At 37.6% G+C, this 26,770-nt stretch overlaps 1 protein-coding gene across 1 annotated transcript in view; it reads right to left on the bottom strand.

Annotated features, from left to right (window-relative positions):
• ATP6V1B2 (ATPase H+ transporting V1 subunit B2) overlaps nt 1–20,097 on the bottom strand; it is a 34,476-nt gene extending 14,379 nt beyond the window's left edge. Inside the window, exons 1-5 of the mRNA XM_020969592.2 lie at nt 19,844–20,097; nt 5,644–5,699; nt 2,340–2,438; nt 1,485–1,578; nt 1,284–1,361 (exon numbers count right to left, since the gene is read on the bottom strand). Coding sequence (XP_020825251.1) covers nt 1,284–1,361; nt 1,485–1,578; nt 2,340–2,438; nt 5,644–5,699; nt 19,844–19,979 — 463 coding nt within the window. The 5' untranslated portion in view covers nt 19,980–20,097. The remainder of the gene's footprint in view (nt 1–1,283; nt 1,362–1,484; nt 1,579–2,339; nt 2,439–5,643; nt 5,700–19,843) is intronic.
• Nucleotides 20,098–26,770: the final 6,673 nt, after the last annotated feature.

The raw sequence follows: 26,770 nt of genomic DNA, 5'->3' as shown, positions 1-26,770 counted from the left end.
CTGATAAAGACCTCATTTCTCAAATATATAGAGAACTGAGTCAAATTTATAGAAATAACAGCCATTCCTCAATTGATAAATGGTCCAAGGAAATGAAGAGTTTTCAGACCGTTTTCAAAGTAATCAAAGCTATCTATAGTCATATGAAAAAATGCTCTAAAATATATCAATTTTGAATGTTATATAGAGAATTTTGGAGGCAAATCTCAAAAATCTAACTCAAATGATTTGGCAAGAGGTAAGTGTCTTCTCTTCCCACATGATCAATTAAATTTAGGAAGCATTTATTTAGTGCTTATTATGGGAAGGGCAATAGAGTTTTTTTTTTCTGTCTGGACATGTGATCTCATTTATCTAGAACAGTGGTCAAGAATTCTGATTGTGCACCCTATCAGTAAGAAATTTTCAAGCATGTACCCACAATATTGCATATTGTTTATAAATTATAACATACAATACTATACTAATAATTACATACATTATAAAACAAAAATAGAAATCTAAAAAAATGATATAAAACTAAAATAATATTTGCTCTTAGTGTCAACAGGGAACCAAACCATTAGAATTTGTTAAACAGGGAACTGAAATGGTCAGACCTGTGATTTAGGAATATCACTGACTGTGTAGAAGAGGGACAATATAGGAAGCCCAACTAGAAGACAACTGCAATAGTCCAGGCAAAAAGTGAAGACTTGAATTCAGGAGACAGCTATGTGAGTAGCAAGAAAGCGGAGAGATACAAGAGATCCTGTCAGAGAGAAATGACAAGATTTGACAACTGATCAGACACATAAGGTAAGAGAGAATTAGGAGTTAAAGATGACATCAAAGTGGCAAACATGAGTGACCAAAGGGATGGTAAAGTCCTAAACAGTAATAGCGAAGTATGGAATAGCTATGGATTTGAAGGAGAAAGGGAATGTAGAGGTCACTGATGCAGACAGCAAATCATCTATGTCTATTTATTCTGTGCAAGTAACTCCATCCCATTTAAAACCAAAAAAGAGTGGGGGGAAAGATGCTGGGGAAACAATGATGATGAAAAAAACAGAAGACACAGGAGGGAGAGATGCTGGGGAAAACAATGATAATGAGGGGCCCTTACTCACCTGTTACTACCCTGAAGGGCACCGCAGGTGATTTTGGAGGGGGTGGAGAGTGGAATTTCCCCAATGTCATATGAGAAGCTACTGCTTTATATTCCCAGGCAGGAGACAAAGTTATAACAGTAACTGCCCCGAAGGGTCAATTTATTCTACTTTCTGAAAATTAACACCTACCCATAATGTCAAGAAAGTCTTCGGCTAGGACAACTGGGCCTCTGTCAATAGGTTTCCCAGAACCATTGAAAACTCGACCTGCAAAAAAAAAAAGTAGTAATAAAATAGTTGCATGTACAAGACATCAGGTTTTGAAAAGTATGGTTGTGATAAGGAAAAAAAAATCTCTACTCAAAATAAGCAATACTATTCATTACATACCAAGCATATCTTCAGACACTGGTGTTCGAAGAATATCTCCTGTAAACTCACAGGATGTCTTCTTGGCATCTATACCTGAAGTTCCTTCAAAAACCTACCAAAACAAAAGAAGAGATGTAACAAAGGCAGTATGGTATGGAGTCAGAAAACCCAGATTTGAGTCCCACCTATATCTATTATTAATTATGATATAAGGTAAAGTAATTTATTGTGAGCCAATTTCCTCATCTACAAAAATGGGAATAATAGCAAGTGCACTACCTACCTCACAGGGTTCTGGTTAATGAAAGTAATCTATAAAATTATTGTATAATTATGTGCTGTTACAACTGCAACCTCATTTAGCAATCCAATACATTTTTGGACAGTTTTAACAATCTGAAAATTCTTCTACATACTAAGAAGAAAACTGCCTGCTTATGATCTCCATTCTCTTTAATCCCACTTTCCCAAAACAGACTCTCAAATAAGCCTCTTTCAAAGAGACCTGTCAAGTCTAGCCAAACCTTTTCCTCAGGTCAAGGTTCTCTATCTACCATAAATTTCTCCTTGTCCCCATAATTTAACTCCATAAGTTCTAGTCTTCCTCTAACTCCCCCTAATAATCCAGTTCATTCACCACCACCCCCTCCCCTGAAAACATGTATTTTAGCAGCCAATGGTTATAGAAGACAAGACTGTAGGTCACAGTTTCTTGGCAAAAGCAAAAAAATGCCAACTTCTGAACTTTAGAAGCCACACATACCCCTCTTTCCAAGCTGATTTTTAAATAGTCAAAAGCAAAAACAAAATGACTGACTACAAAGATATATAAAGAAAAAAGACAGTTGACCAATTTTAGTAAGTGCTGCTTACCTGAACTACTGCTTTGCTACCACTAACTTCTAAAACTTGACCACTTCTCTTTGTGCCATCAGGTAAGGTCAAGAGGACAATCTCAGAATATTTGGGAAACTAAAATGAGAAAATAAGTTTAAGATTTTTTTTAAAAACCCAAGTTATAAAGCTCCTCAAGGTGCTCTATATATTGTATTTAATACTACATATTCTCAAGCAGTTTAAATTCTTAAGAAGCCTATCACAGGCAAATTCACAGACATACTCACATGAATAAGAGTCAAATGTCATCTGTACATCTGGCCAGTGGCAATTTCCTTTCTTTTTTAACAAGAATTATGGCTTCTCACATCCAAGGAAGTAATCTCAGAAACTTAAGAGAAGAGCTCTTAAACTGTCTAAATATTATGACTGAATTTATTAGAAGGGAATAAAAGCTAAAATATAAAATGTAATCATACTAGTTTACAAACAATTTAATTACTATGCTGACAAACATTATGAAGGAATTGTTTTTATGCTATATATAAAAATTAGTTTCTTCTCACCTATGAAGTATAACATAAAGAAACTGTGTGTACTATATACTGATTTGAATCTAGGTTGTCCCCTCAAATCTGCCTTACATAAAATATAAGTCCTATCCTAAACTAAGTTACATAATTTTTCAGCATATATTGTATTTTTCCCCATTAGAAATTATGTCATCATGTGTGGCAGACATGGGCAAAGCTTAAATTCAAACCAACGATAAAGGCATAATAAGTCACATTTATAGATGCATAAAAGAAATCCATTTTCCATGGATTCTTAACCAGTTTTAAAAATAATTGATAATTATTTCAAAATAACTATTTTCCTAATTCTATGTATTTTATTTTGTGCATTTAAAAATTATATTCCAGAAGAGGTTGATGTCACTACACTGCCAAAGGGGGGCCAAGTCACATAAAAGGTTAAGGATCACACCCACATACTTATCTCTGCTTGGAACAAAACTAAGTTAGGAAGCCAGAAGAGATCTATTATACAAATTCACTTATAAAAGTTGTTTCTTATTAAAGTCCTTATTTCTGGCTCCTAAGTTGAGAGAAAAAGATATCTTGAGAGATAAGAACTTAAAAGAAAATACTTGTGTATTATACATGAACACTATGTAAAGCTTCATTTCAACAAAAGAATAATTGAAACTTGCAAATGATATTTTTCTTAATGAAATGACAGGGAGCTAGGTGGCACAGTGGATAGAGAGAACAGGGCCCAGAGTCAGAAGACTGGAGTTCAAATCCAGCCTCAGATACTTACTAGTTGTATGACACTGGGGAAATTACTTAACCCTGTTTCCCTCAGTTTCCTCATCTGTAAAATGAGCTAGAGAAGGAAATGACAAACTGCTCTACTATCTTTACCAAGAAAACTGCAAATGGGGCCACAAAAGAGTCAGACATGACTGAAAAATGACTAAACAAACACTCCGTTTGTCTGAAAAGATGGGGATGTAGACAGCAAGTGAATGAATTTAAAAATTTAACTATGAATGCATTTGTATACCTGACTTAACAAAAAAATATGATTCTTTGACTCTGAGTTCAACATTCTATTAAACCATGTTGCAGAATTTACTAGCTATGTGAACTGGGCATCAGTGTGGGCAACTCTTTGCATATCAATTTCCTCATCCGTAAAATTAAGTTAGGCCAAATGAACCTGAGGTTTCTTCCAACTCTAAATATGATCCTTTAACTTGACAACCTTCGATAATCAAGTTGAAAAGATAATCCTCCTTTTCCGTTCCTCTTTCTAAAAAGGTCTGAATTGCAATTTACAGACTTAATTCCCTGATAACATTTTATTCTTGCAATTTGAGACAGGATGTTTAATCTCAGGTCTTTTTTTTTCCCAGCCAAAAACAAGGTTTATTAAAGATCTAGCCAGACTCTTAAGGAATCTGAGCATCTGTGAGCTATTGGCTAGATTTTAAGAATCTGAGCAATGGCTAGATTTTAAGACTCTAAGCACCTTAATGGAGACAAGACAGACCTTACATACAGAAAGACTGTGGCAGGGATCTAGAAGTGGCCAAGTAGTTTGGGGTGACTGGAGGAGGGGCCTAAGGTCTACTGGGAATAGCCAGTAAGCTGGGGTGAACAGGACTCCTGGGACCTGGACAATGGAGCCTAGCTAGGATTAAGTGTGGGAAATGGCCGGGGGCCATAGGGAGGGCTAGGCTATGTTAAGGGCAACAGAATTGGGAGATTGGGTATAGCCACAAAGAAAGGCCAGTTGATGGGATTATAGCCTCAGGCAAACACCAGAGACTTGGCCATGTGGGGAAGTAAAGGGATTTTCCTTTTTGGGATTTAGCTCCCATCCTCATCATTCCCCCCTCAAACAAATGGGACTCAAATTCTTTGGGGGTAAGGGGCGAAGTTCTCAACTTCCTGTTGGCAAGAGGCATAGAGCTGTCCCTGCCTCTAGGGGGTCCAAAAGAGGAGGTTGACTGGAACCGAGCACAGGTTGCATCCAGGGAACGATAGGGGGGATACTTGCTGACACCTGCTGTTTGCTATCAACTACAGGTGAATGGCCTGTATTCTAGAAGACACAAATATTCCAGTCTCAGCTGGTGAAGAGCTTGGTATAAGGCAGTTTTTCCCGGTGCAGGGAACCATATGATGAGGTCTAGAGGCTTAGGGGTGCTGGGACCCCGAGATCATGACATACAGGTCTTGTCCGAAAGAATTCAACCCAAGCCTTCTTTCAATCAAAGACAAGATTTATTAGAACAGCCATCGTATTGGGCAGACTCTTCAGGAATCTGAACATTTAGTAAGCTATTGGATAGATTTTAAGAATCTAAGCCACCTCAGGTCTTTTGATTGCATTCTATATAGTGTTTTGTTTTGTTTTTTCCATTTCTGAAGATATTAATGGTATTAAAGATAAATACAGGTGTGCTTAGTTGAAATAACAACTCATGACTGACTTCTTCTTTAATATACGATGCATATATAAATAGTCATTTTAAGGAAAGACTGTTGTTTAAGTCACTGATTAGTTGAAAACTATTCTTTGGGCAGCTGGGTGGCACAGTGGATAGAGCACCTGACTTCAAATCTGGCCTCAGACCAAACACTTGACACTTACTAGCTATGTGACCCTGGACAAGTCACTTAACCACAGTTGCCTTAACAAAAAAGAAAGGAAAAAATGTTCCAAAAAAAATTATTCTTTCTTTTTTCTAATATTCAAATCAGGATTCAAACGTACCTTTAAACTTCTTGAAAAACTAAAAAAGCACCAGAGAGAGAATGATATTTACCTTAACTTGATCTAAGATTACCAAAGGACCGTTGACTCCTGATACTGTTTTGTATGCTGAAAGGAAAAAACAATAACAGTTAACTATAGCAGGCCAGGACTGTGGGCAGAATCTAACAAAATAAAGAGGCAGAAGGTATAAGTGGAAGCCCTACTATTAGGTTTAAAAAAATCAATTTGATAATTATGGGACAAAAACATGGCTATACAACCAGTTGATGTGAAAATAACCTTAAGGTTTTAATGGATGCTTTAAAATGCATGCTCAAAATGAATCAACAGAGCATAAGAACTGCTGAGATAATGCTACATTCTAATCCAATCCCACAATCATTTATTTACCATGTCCTAGGACAGCTAGCTAGATGATGCAATAGATAGAATACAAGTCCTGAAGTCAGGAAGACTCATCTTCCTGAGTTCAAATCTTGACCTCAGTAGCTGTGTGACTCTAGGTAAGTAACCTACCCCTGTTTGCCTCAGTTTCCTCATCTGTAAAATGAGTTAGAGAAGAAAATGGCAAACACTCCAGTATCTTTGCCAAGAAAACCCCAAGTAGGGTCATAAAGAGTTGGCCTAGACTGAAAACCACTGAACAACAACAAAACTATGTCCTAATTTGTGATACCCAATCCTACAATCATTTATTAAGTATCTACTATGTCCTAGGTATTAAGACTAAATAGAAAAACAGTCCCTGCCCTCGAGGAGCTTACAATCTACTAGGGAGAAGGGGTTGAGAATATATGTAAAAATCTAAGTACAGACAAAATAATTTGAGGAAGAAGGAGAAAGCACTACGAAATTATCATGTACATGAATCTCATATATAAACAACTAAAAGACAGTCTATGAAGGAGCCCTGAAGTAAGCTAAAGGTAAGGGGAATGGTTTCCAGGAGAAAAGCAGGCCAGTCTGGCTGAAACACAGCATTCGTGAGGGTGATCAATATGACATAAGCCTGAAGAAGTAAACAAGAATCAGACTGTGACCCAATGCCCTTCCTCCCACAAAGAGGGTATCCAACTATAGCCTATCTTTAAATATGGTCTATGAGTTGATTTTATTGTAGTTGTTCATTCAGTCATGTCCAATTCTTTGCTTTGTGACCTCATGGACCATACTGTCTGTGGGGTTTTCTTAGCAAAGGTACTAACTAGAGTAGTCTGCCATTTATTTCTCCAATGGGTTAAAGCAAACAAAAGTTAAGTGACTTGATGAAATAATTTAAAGAGGACCTAATCCCATGGGGGATGTGGCAGGCTAAGGCTGTATTTTGCTGTATGGCTCTCGTTCACTGCCTCTTCTCCAGAGTATAGTTCTTGGGAAAATGTCTAAAATAATGCTGGAGTATTCATGTCTAGAATTTCCCCAAAAATGTGGGTGACAGGGATCCTTCTAGAAAAGTATTCAATGTACAAAAACAGGTATAGTTATTGGCCACTGGTTTATCTCCTCCACCACAGAAAATGCTTAAGGAGACCCATTAGCATGCATTAATACAGAAATGCCATTATTTGGTTATTAAATGGGCTTTAAATACCAAAGCTTTTTAGAAAGATGGATTTTACCCTAGAGATATCTAAAGTTTTTTTTTCTAAACTAAGATCACAGGATTATACATCTATAAGGGCCCTCAGAGGCTATCTGGTTAAACTCTTTCATTTTACATATGAGGAAACTGAGGATCAAAGATTCTGACATTTTCTAACTGTGCCCCATTAATATATCCTTAGTATAGCTCAAATTAGTAACTTATTTTAAGAGAGAGAAAAAATCCTCTTGGCAATTCAAACTACAGAAGTACACTGGTAATTAAAGGCATAAAGAAAGAATTACGATTTGCCAAAGACAGAAAGTATCAGAGGCAGGATCTGAATTCAGGCTCTCCGATTCCAGAAGTAGTAATTTTCAATTTACTATGGTGCCTCAGAGACATGTTAAAACTTGTGATTTAAGATTATGTTGTCAGTTGTATGAACCATGGATTGAAGAAAAGAAAGTTGTTTAAGCCCACTGACAGTGGCTACTGCAAATGAGAAGTAAAGAGGACCTGAACTAGGTGGGTCTCTTTAAACAACATTCCCATTTATTTCTTATTAAGATTGTTTCTATATTAATAAAGGCCTCATCTAAAGAGCCAGGAAGAGAACATTATATATTGTGCCCCCTGATTAGGTCACATCTAAGGTTAGTGGTTACATTTTAGGAAGGAGTTAACTTGTGCAGAGTGGTACAAGATAGTACATGTCAGTGGAAGGTGAATGTTACCAAATGGTGAAGTTACTGAAACCATGACATATTGAAATACAAAGTAAGGCGTTTTATCCCAGAGTATAGATCACTTGATTTAAGGATAACATGATGGCATGGAAATCAAGTATCTGAACAGCTGTAATATGGACATGTGACCAGACACTTCATGGTCCCAGAAGGCAGAACCAGGAGCAATGAATGCAAGCTGAAGAGGAAGATTTTGGCTCATAAGGGAAAATTACAACTGGCCAAAAGTAAAAAAGCCGAGCTTCTGAGGTAGCAAATTCTATCACTAGAGGTTTGCTGGTGAAGGCCACATGACTGCTTCCTCAGGAGGTGTTCCTGCTCAGGCAATTGGACTAAGTGACCTCAGAGGCCCCTTCCAACTCAATACACTGTATCTATGCTGCCCCACACCTACCACGCTGCTCTGCCATGAAGCTAGTTAGTAACCTGTCTTCCCCCCACCCCCACCACCCCCTTTCCACCTCTAGATCTTAAAACAAAGGTCAAATCCATCCTACTATTCCTAGAAGGGACTGACAGTTGTCAGATAACTCCATTTATCCCTTTTAACTTCTGAGACCAAATCAATCCTCACATTCTCCATCCCCAAATGTGTAGTTTTCCCCTTTTAGAATGTAAACTCCTTGAGGTAAGGGGAGCATTCCTCATTTAGACGTTACATTCCCATAATCTAACACAGTGCCTTTGGACATAGCAAGCACTTAATATGCCTTTTCACTACTTCACTCAGCCTATTACGTGATTCTGACATTTTCTAGTCATGCCCCATTTCTAGTCAAACTTAGTATAGTTTAAATTAGTAGCTTTCATTTTCAGAGATTAAAAAAATCCTCTAATCTTGGCAACTCAAACTACAGAAGTACAGAATTAAAAGTATAAAAAAAGAATTCCAATAAAGGTTTCTGCTACAGATCTCTGACAAACACAGACTTCAGCATTAAGCTCCACAATCAAAAAGTTAAAACAAACACATTTAAAAAGTTCTGAAAGGCATGAAATAATTTACAAGAAGCTGTTAACATCTTAGGAATTTCTCAGTCGCTAAGTTCTCTGAGGTCTAGAAACAAATTTTGGAAGAAGACTCTGGGTAAAAAAAAAAGTGCCTAGTACTAGTAGCAAAAAATTATTCAACATCAGCTTTTGAATTCTGACAACTTCAGAGTTAAGATATGATTTGTGGCCAGGAAATGGCATTTAATCTGGCCCCTACTTCCACTTTTCTTACACATTACTCCTCCTCTATGCGTTGTGGTCCAGCTACACAAAGTGGCCACCCTGTTGTTCCTCACATCCTCCACGTCATTTCCTAATTCTGTGTCTTTGTACTTGCTATTGCCTAGAATCCTTTCCCTCCTCACTTCCACCTTTTAAAATCCCTGGCTACAAACAACCTTCTGCAGGAGGCCTTTCCCAGTCATTTAGCCCAGAGTCTTCCCTTCTAAAATTACATCACCCCCCCCACACCCCCACACACCACTTAACCCTTCCATACTCCAAGCAATTCTCTTCATAAAGCTGCAGAGACAGGTAGAGGGAATTTCTTTATTTTAGAGTTGCATCTACCGCTGAAACATAGTTCTAGCCCCTATCACTAAATACAGATATACATTCAAGCTGCATTCCCATTAAAACATAAGCTCCTTGAGGGCAAGGCCTATTTTCCATTTTTTAAATGTATTCCAGGAACAGTTATTCCTAGCTGGTTGGCTGATATATACTGGTCTTCTGCCTGGGTCATTCCTACCACTAATCATTAATATATAGTATTTTAATACAATATTTGCTTTGAGAAAAAAAGTATGTATGTACATATACATATATCTATTAACATTATATGTACATGCACACATTTCTGTCAAAAAGAGGCCAAAGGGCATCTAGGTGGCAGTGGATAGAGCACCGGCCCTGGAGTCAGGAGGAACTGAGTTCAAATCTACTCTTAGACCAAACACTTGACACTTACTAGCTGTGTAATCCTGGGCAAGTTACTTAACCCCAAACTGCCCAAATATAAAATAAAAATTAAAAAAAGAGGCCAAGGCCTACTAACTCCCCCCCAAAAAAAACCCAGCAAAAATAACAGCAGATTATGTTGATAATGTTTTGAGATTTACAGTGTTTTGAGGTTTTTTTCCATATTCTATCTCATTTGAGTCTCAGAACAACCAGTAAAAGAGGTACTAAGGGCACTGTCAATCTCATCTTGCAAGGAAACCAGACTGAAAATCCAAGTTACTGGTCATCCTTTAACTTGTTAAGTTATTAATAAGTTATTAAGTGTGAACTAAATCTTGAGCCACAAGACTAAAGAATGCCATTCATTAAAGACCTCTTGTTGAATTCAATGACGGATGTGAAGGTTGGGTATCACAAAAGGCATAACTCTTCCCCTCGGGGCATAAAGAAGATTGTGGAAAATCCAAGCAGTTTGCCTTCTCTTCATAAGATCTTCAACCATTTTTTATTTCTAAACAAATAATGCTAAAATTATGTTAAAAACACTCACACTCACCAGGACTCCAGATAGGGGAGGTATCATAGAAAAAAAAAATGGCATACAAAGTCAGATGACTTGAATTCAAATTCCAGCTCTGACCCATATTTACCTTTATCACTAAGAACAAAAATCACTTCATCACCTTTCTAAGCCTCAGTTTCTTCAACTATAAAATAAAGTTAATAAATATCTGCAGTAATTATCTCATCAAGCTACTGTGCAAAAGGTGTTTGGTTTTTTTGCTCCAGAAATCCCTGCTTTTGTTTTTCTTTTAAAAAATTGTTTTGTTTCTATATTCTTCTAATTTTAAAAATCAGCTTTTTGAGGTAGCTAGAAAAAACTGAGTGGAATATGTAAGACTCTGCCTAGCTTTGGTATGCCTTATAAAAGTCTCAAGGACCTTACCTCATTTCAGTAACAAACTAACTTTTAGAGATAGTTACCATCAAAAGAGTTTAGGCCTCAAAGGGGTTTTAGAGATGAAAGTCCAAAATAAGTCCCCCTTCCCCATTTTACAGGAGTTAAACTGAGGCTCAGCTAGGGTGAAAGTTTCACAATCAAATTCAGACTTGATGTAAGGAAAAACTTCCCAACAATTAGAGCTATCCAGAAATGAAACAGAAGCAATGTGACTTAAATTTTTAGTGTGAGCATTATACCTTCAAGAATTGGGAAGACTACAAATCAAGGCTTATAATTTTGTTAACTGTCACTTAAGAAAGTGATGGAGAAAATGCTAATAATGCAAATTAAACCTGAAGAGTATGAAGTGTATTTTTTTCCCTTTGGAAAACCCATTTACCTGTACACCCTTGGAGCTAACCCAAAGTGGAAAGGGCTGCTTTAGAAGGTAGAAGCTTCTTTCTCAGTGATCTTTAAAAATAGGCCCAATGTCACACAAGGTACAAGTTAGCAGAGATGAGATTCAAAATCAGGCTTTCCAAATAATATATTTTTAATTCAGCTGACAACAATCATCAGATCTTTCAGGATCTGTTATTTATGACCTACCTCCTAGACATTTTATAAAAAGAAAGCTTCAGAATCTCCTGCTCAAAATGGCATCTCATCTGATCTGTGTCAATAGAGGAAACTGCTGAGAAAAAAGCCCACAAGGTTGTGACAGTCACAAGAAAAACCAAGGGAGGAAAAAAAACTGAGTCATGGTTTTTTCCTGGAAATGGAAAACACACAGATTTCCAGAAGACGAGAAAGGATTACTAGTTGATCAAAAGGATCTCAGGACAAACAGAATGTGCTTCCAGTGGCTTCTGCTCTGGGCTCATTATTTCATAGCTACGCTTTGTACTTTCGTACAACATTAAGCTTGCGATGATTATGTACAATCAGCCATTTTCCCCAGCAAGTTAACTACTCATGTCTAATGAATTACAAAAACTTTAATTCTAAGCTCTTACTTCTATGTCACATTGGACAATGTCAGGCTGAATTTCTTTTTCATGGTCTGAACTTGTTGCTTACAGATATTCTACAGATACACCCAAAAAATTTTGGTGCTAAAAATCCACAATAAACAGATTTATAGAGAGGTAACCTGAGGTTTTTATTTGTAGTATGTTGGTGCTATTTCAATGTTTCAGGAGGTTTTTTTTAATTGTATTGTCTTATGAGCTTAAGAGAGGTAGCATGACATAGTGGGTGGAGAGTGGACCTTGAAGTTAGAAAGAGCTAGGTTCAAGTCTCACCTCTAAAAAACTACTCATTACGTGACTCTAGGCAATTCACTTAACCTTTCAATGTTCCAGGAAACTCATAAGATTGCAGAACAAGAACTGATGTGCAGTAGTAGAAGTTCCCAACTCAAAACTCCGTCAACTAATGAAATCATAAATCCAGTCAAAAGAAAAAATTAATGAACTTAATCATGAACAAACAAAAATATTCCAATATCAGTATATAGTTTCCACCATATTTAATTCAGGTGCAGAACTACTCACCGAAATACCCATTTTGTCACATCAAAAGGATTTGTTTTCTAAATACAGCAACCAGTCCCAGTACTTCAATGGGCAACTGGACAAATCTCTGAGTTGGTTCAATGGGTGCTTAAGACACAGCCTAGAGCTTGGTAACTTGGTGGGGAGAAAGGAGTCCAATATTTTTGACAAATACACTATTAACCAGAAACTATATATGTACATTATTTTCCTGTTCATGCCTGGTTTTACAACATGATAATTTAAAAAGAATAAGTTGACAGCACCAAAATGGATAAACCAGTGTATTCCTGCTCCACTCAGACTTAGGTTCTTAATACTTGCTAAATGAATGAAGGGACTGTATTCAAAGCAGAACTAACAATGCTTCAGGCTTATGGCCAAGACTCCTCAAAGGTTCCTCTCGACCTCTACTCTAGGTCAGAACTCAATGTCTTATAGCAACATGCTTCCTTCTTCTAAAAAAATTGTTTTTCTTTGCTTATAACTGGAAAAAAAATTGTCTGGCTTCCAATTTTTGGGGTTGGCTTCAAGAACCTAAGAGTCTGTGATATTACTCAGATTTTCTTTCTTCAAAACTGAATATCTGAGTATGATCTCAAGTCACAAGAATAGTGCAATTTCACTGGCTTAATTTTAAGAAAATGTAGAAAAATATTGAAGCTAAAAAGATTGAGTGTTTTGTCCTTAAGAAATAGCTGATGAATTAAGAAGAATTCAAACACTATTAACTAAACTGAAAAGTCTGAAATGTTCATACACAATCCCATTTCCCCCACCTTCTTAAATTTGCAGAATGCAGTTAGCTATTGGGACAGTCACACTATCTGCCTTCCCCAGAAGTCATTTAATCTCTCTGGGTCTCAGTTTCTTTATCTGTAAAATTGTTCCCCAAACCACTGCCCTGTTTTAGATCTAAAACCATAGGTAGAAACACAGGCTTGTATAGTTGTGTATTTAAAAAGCAAACACACAGAGCAAAGAAATCTAATGCTACATTTTAACCTATAACAATATTTAACCAGCACTTATTCGCCACATGATTACTTTTCAAGTAAAAGATTTCAGTTGATTATAATGTTGTCTTAAAGTTAACATCATCAAAAAAAAGAGAAGGGTTAGGCAAACACCATTTACAAGCACTTCCATTCATTCCTCATCAAAAACAAAAAACATCACCACCAAAAAAAAAAACCCACACCTTTCCTCTCTTCAGAAATGTTCAGCAAGAAAGTGACTGAGACAAACCTTGGAACTATATGAACACAATTACAAAACACTTTTCATACAAAAGTCAGATCTAAACAACTGGAAAAATATCATTTATTCATGGGTGGGATGAGCCAAAATAATAAAAATGACAATTCTATCTAAATTAATTTACTTATTCAGTGTCATACCAATTAAACTACCAAAAAAATTATTTGATAGAGCTAGAAAAAATAACAAAATTCATCTGAAAAATCAAGAATATCAAGGGAATTAATGAAAAAAAAATACAAAGGAAGTAGCCTAGCAATATCAGATCTCAAACTATATTAGAAAGCAGTAATCAACAAAAAACTAACTGGTACTGGCTAAGAAAAAGAATGTAGATGGGTGGAATAGATTAGGTATAGAAGACACAGTAGTCAATGACTATAGCAATCTAGCGTTTGATAAACTCTAAAGTCCCCAGCCTTTGGGATAAGAACTCACTATTTGATAAAAACTGCTGTGAAACTGGAAAGCAATAGGACATAAACTAGATATAGACCAACATCTTACACTGTATACCAAGATAAGATTAAAATAGGTACATGATTTAGACATAAAAGATGACACCATAAGCAAATTAGAAGAACAAGGAATAGTCTACCTGTCAGATGTATGAGGAAAGGAAGAATACATGATGAAACTAGAGATAGAGAGCATTATGAAATATAAAACAGATAATTTTGATTACATTAAAATAAAAAGTTTTTGTACAAACAAAATCAATGCAACCAAGATTAGAAAGAAAGCAGAAAGCCGTGAAACAATCTTTACAGTAAGTGTCTCTGATAAATGCCTCATTTCCCAAATATATAGAGAACTGAGTAAAATCTATAAGAATACAAGCCATTTCCAATTAATAAATGGTCAAAGGATATGAACGGGCAGTTTTCAGATGAAGAAATCAAAGCTATCTATAGGGATAAGAAGTGCTTTAAATCACCTCTGATCAGAGAAATGAAAATTAAAACAGCTCTGAGGTACCACCTCACACCTATCAGATTGGGTAATATGACAAAAGGAAAATGATAATTATTAGAGAGGATGTGGGAAAATTGGGACACTAATGCACTGCTGGTGGAGTTGTGAATTGAACCAACCATTCTAGAGAACAATTTGGAACTATGCCCAAAGGGCAACCAAACTGTGCATACCCTTTGATTCAGCAACACTAGGTCTGTATCCCAAAGAGATCATAAATAAGGGAAAAGGAACTACATGTGCAAAAATATTTATAGCAGTCCTTTTCGTGGCGGCAAAATATTGGAAATTGAGGGGATGCCCATCATCTGGGGAATGGATGAACAAAGTGTGGTATATGAATGTAATGGAATATTACTGTGCAATAAGAAATGACAAACAGACAGATTCCAGAAAAACCCTGAAAGACTTACACGAACTAAAGCAAAGTAAAGCAAGCAGAACCAGGAGAACATTGTACACTGTATCAGCAACATTGTGTGATGACCAGCTAAGAAATGATTTGCTCTTTTCAACAACACAATGATCCAAGACAAGTACAAAGGTCTCACAAAGGAAAATGCTATCCACATCCAGATGAAGAACTGATAGACTCTGAATACAGATGGAAGCATATTTTTTTCACTTACTTTAGTCTTTTTCATGTTTTTTCTTCCTTTTGATCTGTTTCTTCTATCACAACTGTGACTAATACAGAAATGTTTTACATGATAGCATATGTACAACCTATATCAAATTGCCTATCATTTTCAAAGAGGGGAGGGAGAAAAATTTGGAACTCAAAATCTTGTAAAAATGAATGCTAAAAATTGTCTTGACATGTAATTGGGGAAAAAATAAAATACTATTTAAAAAAAAAAGGAATGTGTTGGGGGGGTTTTCCTCCCCTAAAAATTTCCTTTGCCCTACTTAAGTGGAAAGAATATTGGATCTAGAGTGGGACCTTCCCAGCTCTGCTTATGTGACCTTGGGCAATTCATCTCCAAATTACCCAGTATATAAGTCGGTCAATAAATATTTATTACTCCATATTGTCTCCCCCATTAGAATGCAAGGTTCTTGAGGGCAGGCAGGTAGAGGTTTTTTTTTTTCTTGTATCCTCAGTGCTTAATAGCAAGCCCATAATAAATATGTATTGATTTGCCTTCACTTCTCTGGGCCAGTTTCCTCATTTGCAAAATGATGGGGTTAAGAACAGACACTCTCTAAAGTTCCTTTTAGCTTGAGATCTTATGAAATTCAAGAAAAGAAATTCTACAAATAGATATTTAGGTGTTCAGTACTCAATTCAAAGAGGCATACCATTACATATTTAAATCATTAAACAAGGAACAATTTACCAGGCTTCTTCAAAATCTCAAGAAAAACTGAAGTTTGGTCAGATGACATTCTAACACTTCCCCACCCTTAGGCAGGGCAAGAGTTCTTCCCAACAATACCCCAGCTACTTAATGATTGTGAAATTTTCAAGGGGAAATTCTGTGGCAGTTGCATAATGTAAGACCCACCCTTTTAACCTCACACTCATTATTCAAACAAAATTTAAAGCAATTATGTATCTCATAACCTTTCCACAATAAAGGGTAATCAAAAACCAAAATACTGAAAACCTGGAAGCATTGGGATGGGGGAAGCAGAAGTGGGGTGAAGGTTCCAAAAGACTGCAAGTAAAACTTTGGCTATTTCAAAATTTTACCAAAGTTAACTCTGGGTTATGATTACTGAAAGAAACTGATCTATTTCAAAATGTTTAAAATCCACAAACTTTCTGTATCTTACAGAACCACTCAAGGTCTTAAAATAATCAGGTTCTAATTTTTCTGTGGCAAAGAAACCTAGTAGGCATCTAGATGGCACAATGTTTGAGAAAGCACAGGGCCTGGAATCAGAAAGGCTTGAGTTCAAATCCAGCTTCACACACATATACAAGTTGTATGACCCTGGACAAGTCACTCAACCTCTGCCTCAGTTTTCTTATCGGTAAAATGGGCATAATAATTACGCCGAGGGTAGCAGAGAGGATCAAATGAGATAATAATTGTAAAAGACTTAGCACAGTTGTTTAGCATACAGTAACTGCTATGTAAATGTTAGCTATTATTTTTACGTTGTTATCTCACAAAAGCACAAAAAACTGCTGGATGAAGCACTGGACCTGAATTTAGGAAGAAATCAGGAAGACCAGAATTCAAATCTGGCCTCAGAAATTTCCTACTGGTGTGACCCAGGGCAAGTCACTTAACCCTTGGCTACCTTAGTTTCCCCATTGATAAAATGTGGATAATAATGGCACCTATTTCCCAAAGTACCAGTGAGGATAAAATAATACCTGTGAAGTGCTACATGAACCAGAAGGTGTTATAGAAATGCTAGCTATTACTATTCAAATGCTAAGTACATATCCTTAGCTATTATTTGCCAACTCCACTTAATTTCTGGCTGATCTTCACTATCTTCCAAGAGAAAGGTCTCAAAAGCTGTAGAGGTCTTGGCCACCATCATTAGGAATCCCCTTTCCTTTAGCCACCTAGAATCACCAATAATATTAATCAGAAGAATCAACTCAGTTCTATATCACTTTAAGATTTACAAATCATTTTCCTCACAGCAACCCAGAATATTAGGTATTATTGTTCCCATTTTGCATGAGGAAACTGAGGCCCCAGAGAAAGGTCTTGAAAATACATAAATAGTAAATATTTTGTTACAAATATCACCTATGGTGATAGCACCAGTCAACTTTAAAATGGAAAAATTCAAAATTAAATAGATTTTCAAAAGCAGAGGCTGATAACTAGTACTAATAACACTGCAAATGTTTAAAAAAAATGCTATTCCGGAATTGTTTCTAAACTACATGAGATACCATCCAAGCTTTCCTGAATAGAAGGGGAAACTAATACTATACTTATACTAAAACCTCTCAAGCACAAAGCACATTCAACTTCCATTACTTTTAGACATACAGATGAGTACAATAGGCCTAACCACTAAACTACTACTCCGCACAACTCAACTTCCATATTCCTCAGTTTCCATATCCATAAAATAAGAAAGCTGGGAAAGGTTTCTACAATCCTTTCTAGCTCTAATTTCTGTGACCTATGGAGTAAGAGGTTTAAAAGGTTTTAAGACCTATGACCACAAGGTTTAAACAATGTTGCTAATATAGTGTTTATACAACATTTCAAACTTGACTGGGTTTAAAGTATATAAGTTTCAAGCTCCCTCAAAGGCCCTAAAGAGAGCTATTTAAAACAAAGTATACATTGAATAACTACTGCAAATCCCCCTTTGGAACTACTTCACCTTTCTAATGCTACAATTTTTTTTTCTTGCAAACACCCCTGGAAATAAGTTGAGACAAAAGGAAAAAAAAGAATATATGAACAACACCCACGAAAAAGTAGTTTATTTAAAGATTTACATAGCTGGAATAGACCTTGGAAAACATCTACTCCAAATCCACTACTGTACAAAATTGGAAAATGAGTGCCAGAAAGTGTGACTTGCCCAAGGTCACATAGCTATTTAGTGCCAGCTTTCCTAACTCAAAAGGAAAGGTTCCTTCCTTCACCTGACACAAGAATCCTCCAGTTGAATGTTAAATTCCTTGAGGGAAAGGACCATGTTTTGTTTTGTTTTGTTTCCATCCCTATCTTCAGTGCCTTGCAGACAGGTACTGGTCAGTAAATGTTTGTGTAATTGAATAATGGTAGATTCTTAAGCCTCAGACACTTACTAGCTGTGGGCCCTGTTTGTCTCAGTTTCCTCAGCTTTAAAATGGGCTGAAGAAGGAAATGGCAAATGACTCCAGTCTCTTTGCCAAGAAAACCTCAAATGGGGACACAAAGAGTCCACACAAAGAATCCACACAAAGAGTTCGACATGAATGAAAAGACTTAACACAACAAAGATTCTTAAGCATTTATTTCCCAAATCTATGGAAAAAATCGATACATTTGTCAAGAATTCCTCACTTTGGTTAATACTGGACTTCAGAAACTAATTTCTATTTAATAGGTCCTCCAAAGAATGGGACATACCGAGGATGAGGAAGTCAGTTTTGCTCCTATTCCCTGTTACTCTGCAGTGCTGTCACATGACACGGTGAGTGATCAAGGCCGTATTAGTCAGCCAGGAGAAAAGCCTCGGCAAAAACCCTTTATCTTATTTTCAGTCATGCAAAGAACCACCCAGGGACAAGAACTATGCGGGCAATTATGGTAAATTGTAAAAATTCAACTTCACCAATTTAGAAACACCACAATGGAAAATCAAACACTGACAAAACAACTCCAAATATGGTCCAGTCTGTTCATCTTCAGTCCAAGGAGAACATAGCAGTTACTGTGAAACTGGACTCTTTGAGCCACTGAGAGCTCCATCTCCTCTGCTACGAATCTGGTTTCCCTAACATGGCTTGTTAAGGCCTTCCTATAATGACAGCAGCACTGAACACTGCAAAGCAAAAAAGATTAAGGAAAATAAGCCTATAGGAATAGAGGGTGGGCTGGGAGCGGGGGGGGGGGGGGGGGAAGAACCAGGGCAATCAGGCTTCGTCCGCAGCATCACGAAGTGCAAGCCAGATCTGGACTCTAGTTCTGTCACTGTCTAGCTGGATGACTTGAGGAGAATTCCTGGCCCTCCGAGAACGGGAATCACGACTGAGCTCAATGACCTCGAAGGCTCCTTGCAGTTCTCCACTACGAGCCTCAGCATCCTCCTAGGAGCTAGCTTCCCTCCCCCTCCGAAGGCCAAGCCCAGGCTCCATGGTCTCCCCTCCTCCGGGGAGACCCTGACCACGATGACAGGAATGGCTGGCAGTTCGAGCTCGGCACACACCTAAGAACCCCGGGGGAGGGGAGGCGGGGCCAGATTCGCGGCCCCTCGAATAGCGAAGCCCGAGCCTAAGGCTCAGCGGCAAGTTGACAGCCGGGCGCTTCCACGGCCTGCAGGGGAGGAAAACTCCCCGACTGGGCGGCGGGCGCCAGCATCAAGCAGCTGAGTCCGGCTCTGGGGGGGAAGGGGGTTCCCGTCCTGCCCCAAAGCCTGCCGGATGGACGGAGCACTGATGGACGGAGGGAGGGCAAACGCGGCTCCCACGGGGGCACACTGGGGTTCGCTCTGGGGGGCAGGAGGGAGGACGGAGGGAGGGACACTTCGCCTCGGCAGGTGAGGGGGTCGGAGGGGAAAAGGGCCGGCGCTCTCCGCCTTCTGGTACTCACTGAGGCGGGGTTGAGAGAGGTAGTCTCGGGTGACGGCCAGCGCCTGTTCCCGGGCCCCTGACATGGGGCCCTTGCCGGATCTGGACATGTCGGGCGCGGACCCGTTCACGATCCCCCGCATCGCTCGCACCGCCATCTTGTCTCCTCCGTCCCGTCGGGCCCCACGAGTCCCACTGCGCAGGCGCAGATATAGCCGGGCGGTCCGCACTCCCGGTTTTGTCTACGCGCGCGCTCCCGACTTCCTCCTCTCCAGGCTCCCTTCCTCCCTCTCGCCTTCTCTTTAGCTCCATCCCCCAGGCCCTTTCTCCGGCCCCGCCCCCTAACGCCTGCACCTCAGAGGCGGGGTCGAAAGGAGCTGGCCAGAGTGCTGGGATGGGCCAGTTGGGCTGGAGGGGAAGGCTAGGGGAAGAAAAACGGAAGATACAAAGTAAGGAACTGAAAAGCAAGAACAGTCAGAATGTTGACGAGGGAGGAGTAATAAAACAAAGGAGAGACCAGAAGAGAAGGAAAAGAGGGGAGTGAGAGAGGGAAAGAAAGGAGATAGGAGGAAGGAAGGAAGGAAAGAAAGAAAGAAAAGAAAGAAAGAAAGAAAGAAGAAAGAAGAAAGAAAGAAAGAAAGAAAGAAAGAAAGAAAGAAAGAAAGAAAGAAAGAAAGAAAGAAAGAAAGAAAGGAAAGAAGGAAGGAAGAAGGAAGGAAGGAAGGAAGGAAGGAAGGAAGGAAGGAAGGAAGGAAGAAAGAAGGGAAGAAGAAAGGAAGGGAAAAAGGGAGGAAAGGAAGGAAGTGGAGAGAGAGAGGGAAGGAAGGAAAGGAGGGAGAGAAGAAAGGAAGCCATTTTAAATGAAAGGAGAAAGGAGTTTTCAAAGACGACATTAATATAATAATTAGGTGTTTTAAAAGATAACATTTATATACTACTCCAAGATGCTTTGCACATGTTATTACATTAGGATCAGATCCAGATTACTAATATGATAAGTCATTGATACCCTTCTGCCTTCTTGCCTTCGCCATAGGCTGCCCTACCTGAAAAGGTCTCCCCCTCCTTACCTCTACTTCTCTGCAGTCCTTACCTTTCTCCTAGGATGTATTCAAATGCCACTTCCTTCTTGAGTTCTTTCCTAATCCCCTCAAATGTTAGTGTTCTCCTTCCCATCAAAAAAAATTGTACTTGCTTTTGATTTGTACATGTATGTATGCATATATACGTGTATGCATATATGTGTATATTATTTCACCCCAAATAGAATGTAAGCTCCTTGAGGGTAGTGATTTTGATTTTTGTCTTTGTATCCCCAAGGGTTAGCATAATGCCTTCCCCAGGGTAAGTACTTAATAAATGTGTGTTGAATTGAATTGCACTAAATAAAAAAATCGATGAAAGCTCAGTTGAGAAAATAAAAGATTTCATAACACAAATTTGAATGTTAAAATTATTGTTCTGATCTACTAAAATCTTTTTTAAACCTTGCACTATTTTAATATTGGCAATATAGGTAGTGTCCCTAAATTCACAGTTACTTTCTAAGGGAGAGAAAATATTTTCATAGTCCCTTTATCCAATATCTACAAAAGTTAGGGATATAAAACTAACCTACAAGAAACAATTACAGGAAAAAATATAAGCAAGTAAATAATAAAATACTAAGTAATATAGTTCAGCCTCTAGTTGTGGTAAATGTTCAGATGAAAATTCAAGAAATTGAAGCTGAATAACTCAATATTGGATGGAGGAATCAGGGAAGACTTTGGCTTAGAAAGTGACATATTTGGCATTGAATGATGTTTAGATTTTAGATAGCTGAAGATAAGAAGGAAGGATGTTGGAAGCAAGGGGAAATACTTGAGTGAAAAAATGAAATTGGGACTGAGCACTATGTGTTTAGAGAACAGTGAAAAATGTCAGCTCCATTAGATAAAGAGTACATTTCCAAGAGGGGTAAAAAAAAAAAGTTGTGATAATAGCGTGGAGTCATACTACTATTGTAGGCATTGAAAACTAGAAAGAAGAGCTTAATTTTATGTAGTAAAAAACAGAAAACTATTATAGGTTTTAGGATATAGGAGTAAGGGAATAAAGTTTTAAAGAAGCATTTTTCTGGTAAAGGAGTACAGGATGAATTAGAATAGAGAGGGTCTCAAGTTGAAAGCCAACTAAGACATTATTACTGCAATCCAGACTTGAGAAAATGAAAGAAATTGCCTAGTGTGGTGTCAATATAAGTGAAGAGGAAAGATTAGCATCTACTGAAAGAAAAATACACAGAACTTGGTGACTAGACATGGAAGATACATGGCTGTGTCAGAGACACCTGCAAAGTTTTGAGGGTAACAGCATGGTACAATGGAAGGAATGCTGAGACTAAGGTCAAAGGACCTAAGTTTAAATTCCGTAACTTTGGGCAAATTCTTACCCCTCTTTGGATCTGTTCAAATGTAAATAGAGAGAATGAAATAAATCTGTTCATCTAAAGTTCCTTTCAGTTCTAAATCTATGATGGTAAATTATTTCACCTCTATAAGCCTCAGTTGTCCTCATCTATTCAAATGGTGTTACTTAAACACTGATTTGTTCAGAGGAAAGTGTTTTGTAAACTGCAGGTTGCTATATAAATGTGAGCTATCGTCATTAGTTTTATTCCCATTTATGGACATCTTTTCCTATCAAGTACCTACTGACAAAACACTTCCATTGGGGGTACTGAGAAAACCAAATATGTACCAGAACCCAAATCCTTCTGTCTCTTCCCAACATTGATCTATATTATATAATAACTAGGAAGTAACCTCTCCTCTCTGCCCCCCCAAAAAAAAACTGATGAGGAAAGGAATGACTAGAGAAAGGAGTGGGGGAAGGAATGTGGTCTGAGCATGAGATTCAGAATCAGTGTGTTCTGATTCTATTCCTAGCTATGCCACTGACTCATTGAGTAACTTGGGACCAATGACTCAATCTCAGGTGAATACATATTGTAGCTGAGATAAATATGGCATAATGAGGTTCTTAGAAATCCTTCTAGATAGGAATATAAGCAAGAGAATTTATGGGGAGACTGAAAGAATTATAGAAAGAAATACAAAAGGTTGTTACAGTGATTTCTATTTTCCACTTAAATAAGACCCTTTGCATTCTCTGGAAAATCTTGATCAAGGGAAAACATGCTTTTGAATAGGAGTGATAAAATACAAATGAACTCATAGACTCACATATATCCAATATATAAACTGATGTAAGTTATGGCCAAAGAATTTATATATAAATGCAGTGAATGCTAGAATATTCTTCCCTTTTCCCTTCTTTCATTCTTTTAAGTATCTGGTGAAGTTTCTCCTAAGTCACAGAAAATTTGCTGCCTTCATTTTTTCCCAAACACTAACTGCTTTTGAACAGAACAGAATGATTTTGTAGGCACTCTGAAACCTTGCTACAGTGTTAGCAGCAGTGAGTGAAGAACTGTTCAGAATCTGTCTGGGCTTTGGCTGCCAATATGTGTCTTCCCTATGGATGCAAAGGTGGCCCCAGATTAGAGCAAGATGTGAAAACAACTTGAGGTATGACATACTTCATACTCATGCTAAATAACTGAGTATTTAAATAATCTTTGGTCTCAGCTCCTGGGTGGAGGTTATGAACAAATACAGTGAGAAACACCACACAAAAACCCTTCACGCATTGTCAGTCTATGAAATAAGGCCTACATATATAAACACATCACAAAATTTGTGAGCATTATTCTTTTCTATTCAGATCATCAATTTCAGGGTACAGCTTACAATCCTGAGACATGCTTTTATTGAGCAATTCTTTATTGCCCTGGTCATTTTCTGTTTACGCTGAACCTGCTACTTGGGCATCCTAAAAACTGAAAATGCTGGTTAAATCCAGTTGTGTTTTCCAGGATGTTACATGGCATAACACTAGGGTCTCTGATAAACTACAGAAAGAATTTGACAGCAGAGGGCTCCCCACTCCTACTGGTCATGTAATTCTAAGGAGAGAAATAATAAATACAGAAGGAGAAACTTGCAGATCTCTCACCACCTGGCATCAAGTTGCTTGATGGAATGGAAGTCCATGAATACCAATTGAACTACATAAGTGATTTATAAAATGTTATATCTGGAAAGCATCTTGAAGCTTATCATCTAGTCAGGATTTCTTAACCTTAGGTTTATGAACTTGTTTTTTTCAATATTTTGATAACTACATTTTAATACAATTGATTTCCCTTCTAATCCTATGGATTTCAAATACAATCTTATTTTATGCATATAAAACATTATTCTGAGATGAGGTCTCTGGGCTTTATCAGACTGCCACACAGGTCTATGATAACACCCTTCTCTAGCCAGATACCTTTGTTTTATAGTTGAGGAACTGAAATCTAGAGAAGGAAAGTGACATGTTGAATATCATACAGTTAATTAGTGTCAGGGTTGGAAATAGGCAGCTTAATCCAATGCAAAGATACTTGCAACAACAATACTGACAAATGTTCATCCAGCTTCTTCTTGAAAACCTCTAGCAAAAGAAAACCCATTAGTTCCCAAGGCAGCCCATTCCACTTTGAGACGGCTTTAATAATTGGGAAACTTTTCTTAACATTGAACCAAAATCAGAATCTCATCAATTTTTACTCATTGCTCTGTGCCCTGACTTTTTATATTAAATATGCATTGTGCTTTAAAAGGCATTGCTATGGCTGGATAGTGAATATATTTGGGGTAATCACCTGAGATCCTCCAAGCTGCAGAACACGTGCTGAGGCACTTGGAATTTCAGAATGATTCTGCAATCCCTTGACCCCATCATAACATCAGGGGAGGAGTTTGCAGATTGGCTGTATTTTCTTTTTCTTTGACTACTTTTTTTTTAAGCTACTATTTTCTAAAGCACAAAGGGCTACTCACTTGGAAGTAACTCTGACCTCTGGATTTTCTCTTCTTTCTTTTTTATTTTATTTTTCTTATTTAGTATTTTTTTCCAGTTACATATAAAACCAATTTTTAACAAGTGTTTTTAAAATTTTGAGTTCCAAATTCTCTCGTTGAGAAGCCAAGCAATTTGATATAGGTTACACATGTGTAGTCATGCAAAACATTTCCATAATAGTCTGTTACAAAAGGAAATATAGACAAAAAAGACCCTCAAAAAAAACCAAAAAAAAATATGCGCCAATCTGTATTCAGGCATCATCAATTCTTTCTCTAGCAATGGATAGCATTTTTCATCATAAGTTCTTCAGAGTTGTCTTGGATCATTGTATTGCTAAGAAAAGTTGTCATTCACAGCTGATCATCTTACAATATTGCTGTTACTTTGTACATAATGGTTAGCTTTCACTTTGCATCAGCTCATGTAAGTGTTTCCAGGTTTTTCTGTGAGCATTCTACTCATCATTTCTTATAGCACAATAGTATTCCATCATAATCACATACCACAATTTGTTCAGCCATTCTCCAATTGATGGGCATCCCCTCAATTTCCAATTATTTGCTCCCAGAAAAGAGCTGCTATAAATATTTTTGCACATATGAATCCTTTTCCTTTTGTTTTTTCTCTTTCAGGATACAGATCTAGTAGTGGTATTGGTAGGTCAAAGGGTATGCATGATTTTATAGTCCTTTAGGCATAGTTCTAAATTGGTCTATAGAATGGCTGAATTAGTTCATAACTCCACCAACAGTGCATTAATGTCTCATTTTCTCACATCCCCTCCTCCATTTGTCATTTTCCTTTTCTGTCCTATTAAGCAATGTAACAGGTATGAGGTAGTACTTCAGAATTGTTTTAATATGCATTTCTCCAATCTATAGTAAGTTTGAGCATTTTTTTCATATGGCTATAGATAGTTTTGATTATTTCATCTGAAAATCATTCATATCTTTTGATCATTTATCAACTGGGGAGTGGCTCTAATTTTTGTAAATTTGACTCAATTCTCTATACATCTGAGAAAGGAGGCCATTATCAAAGAAACTTTCCTCAGTAATTTTTTTTCACAATTACTATTGCTAACTGTGTTTCCCTCCATCCTATTCTTCCCATGTTTTTTCTATTTTCTTTTTCCTTTCATCCAGTCCCTCCTCAAAAGTGTTTTGATTCTAACTACCCCCTCCCCCAATCTGCCCTCCCTTATATCAAAAACTCCCCTTTTCTTATCCACTTCCTCACCTACTTTCCTATAGGGTAAGATAGATTTCTATACCCAATTGAGTGTGTCTATTATTTCCTTTTTGAGTCAATTCTGATGAGAGTAAGGTTCACTCACTCCCCCTCTTCTCCTCCACTATAAAATCTTTTTCTTGCCTCTTTTATGTCATATAATTTACTCCATTCCACCTCTCCTTCTTCCTTTCTCCCAGTACTTTCCTCCCTCACCCCCTTACTTTAATTTTTTTTAGATACTATCCCTTCATATTCAATTCAAACCTGTGCCCTTTATCTATATATACACTCCTTCAATCTGCCTTAATAATGAGAAAGTTCTTATGAGTTACAAGTACCATCTTCCCATGCATGAATGTAAACAGTTCAACCTTATTAAGTCCTTTATGATTTCCCTTTCCTGTTTACCTTTTTATGCTTCTCTTGAATCTTGTATTTGAAAGTCAAATTTTCTCTTCAGCTCTGGTCTTTTCATCTGGAATTCTTGAAAGTCATCTATTTCATTGAATGCCCATTTTTTCCCCTGAAGGATTGTACTCAGTGTGCTGGGTAGATGATTCTTGGTTGTAATCCTACTTCCTTTGCCCTCTGGAATATCATATTTCAAGCTCTGCTATGCTTAATGTAGAAGCTGCTAAATCATGTGTTATCCTGACCATGGCTCCACAATACTTGAATTGTTTCTTTCTGACTCTTGCAATATTTTCTCCTTCACCTGAGAGCTCTGGAATTTAGGTATAATATTCCTGGGAGTTTTCAT

Source organism: Phascolarctos cinereus, unplaced genomic scaffold, assembly GCF_003287225.1.
Source record: "Phascolarctos cinereus isolate Bilbo 61053 unplaced genomic scaffold, phaCin_HiC Scaffold_2;HRSCAF=192, whole genome shotgun sequence".
NCBI classification, from domain to species: Eukaryota; Metazoa; Chordata; class Mammalia; order Diprotodontia; family Phascolarctidae; genus Phascolarctos; species Phascolarctos cinereus.
This window is presented reverse-complemented; position numbering and strand designations above follow the sequence as displayed.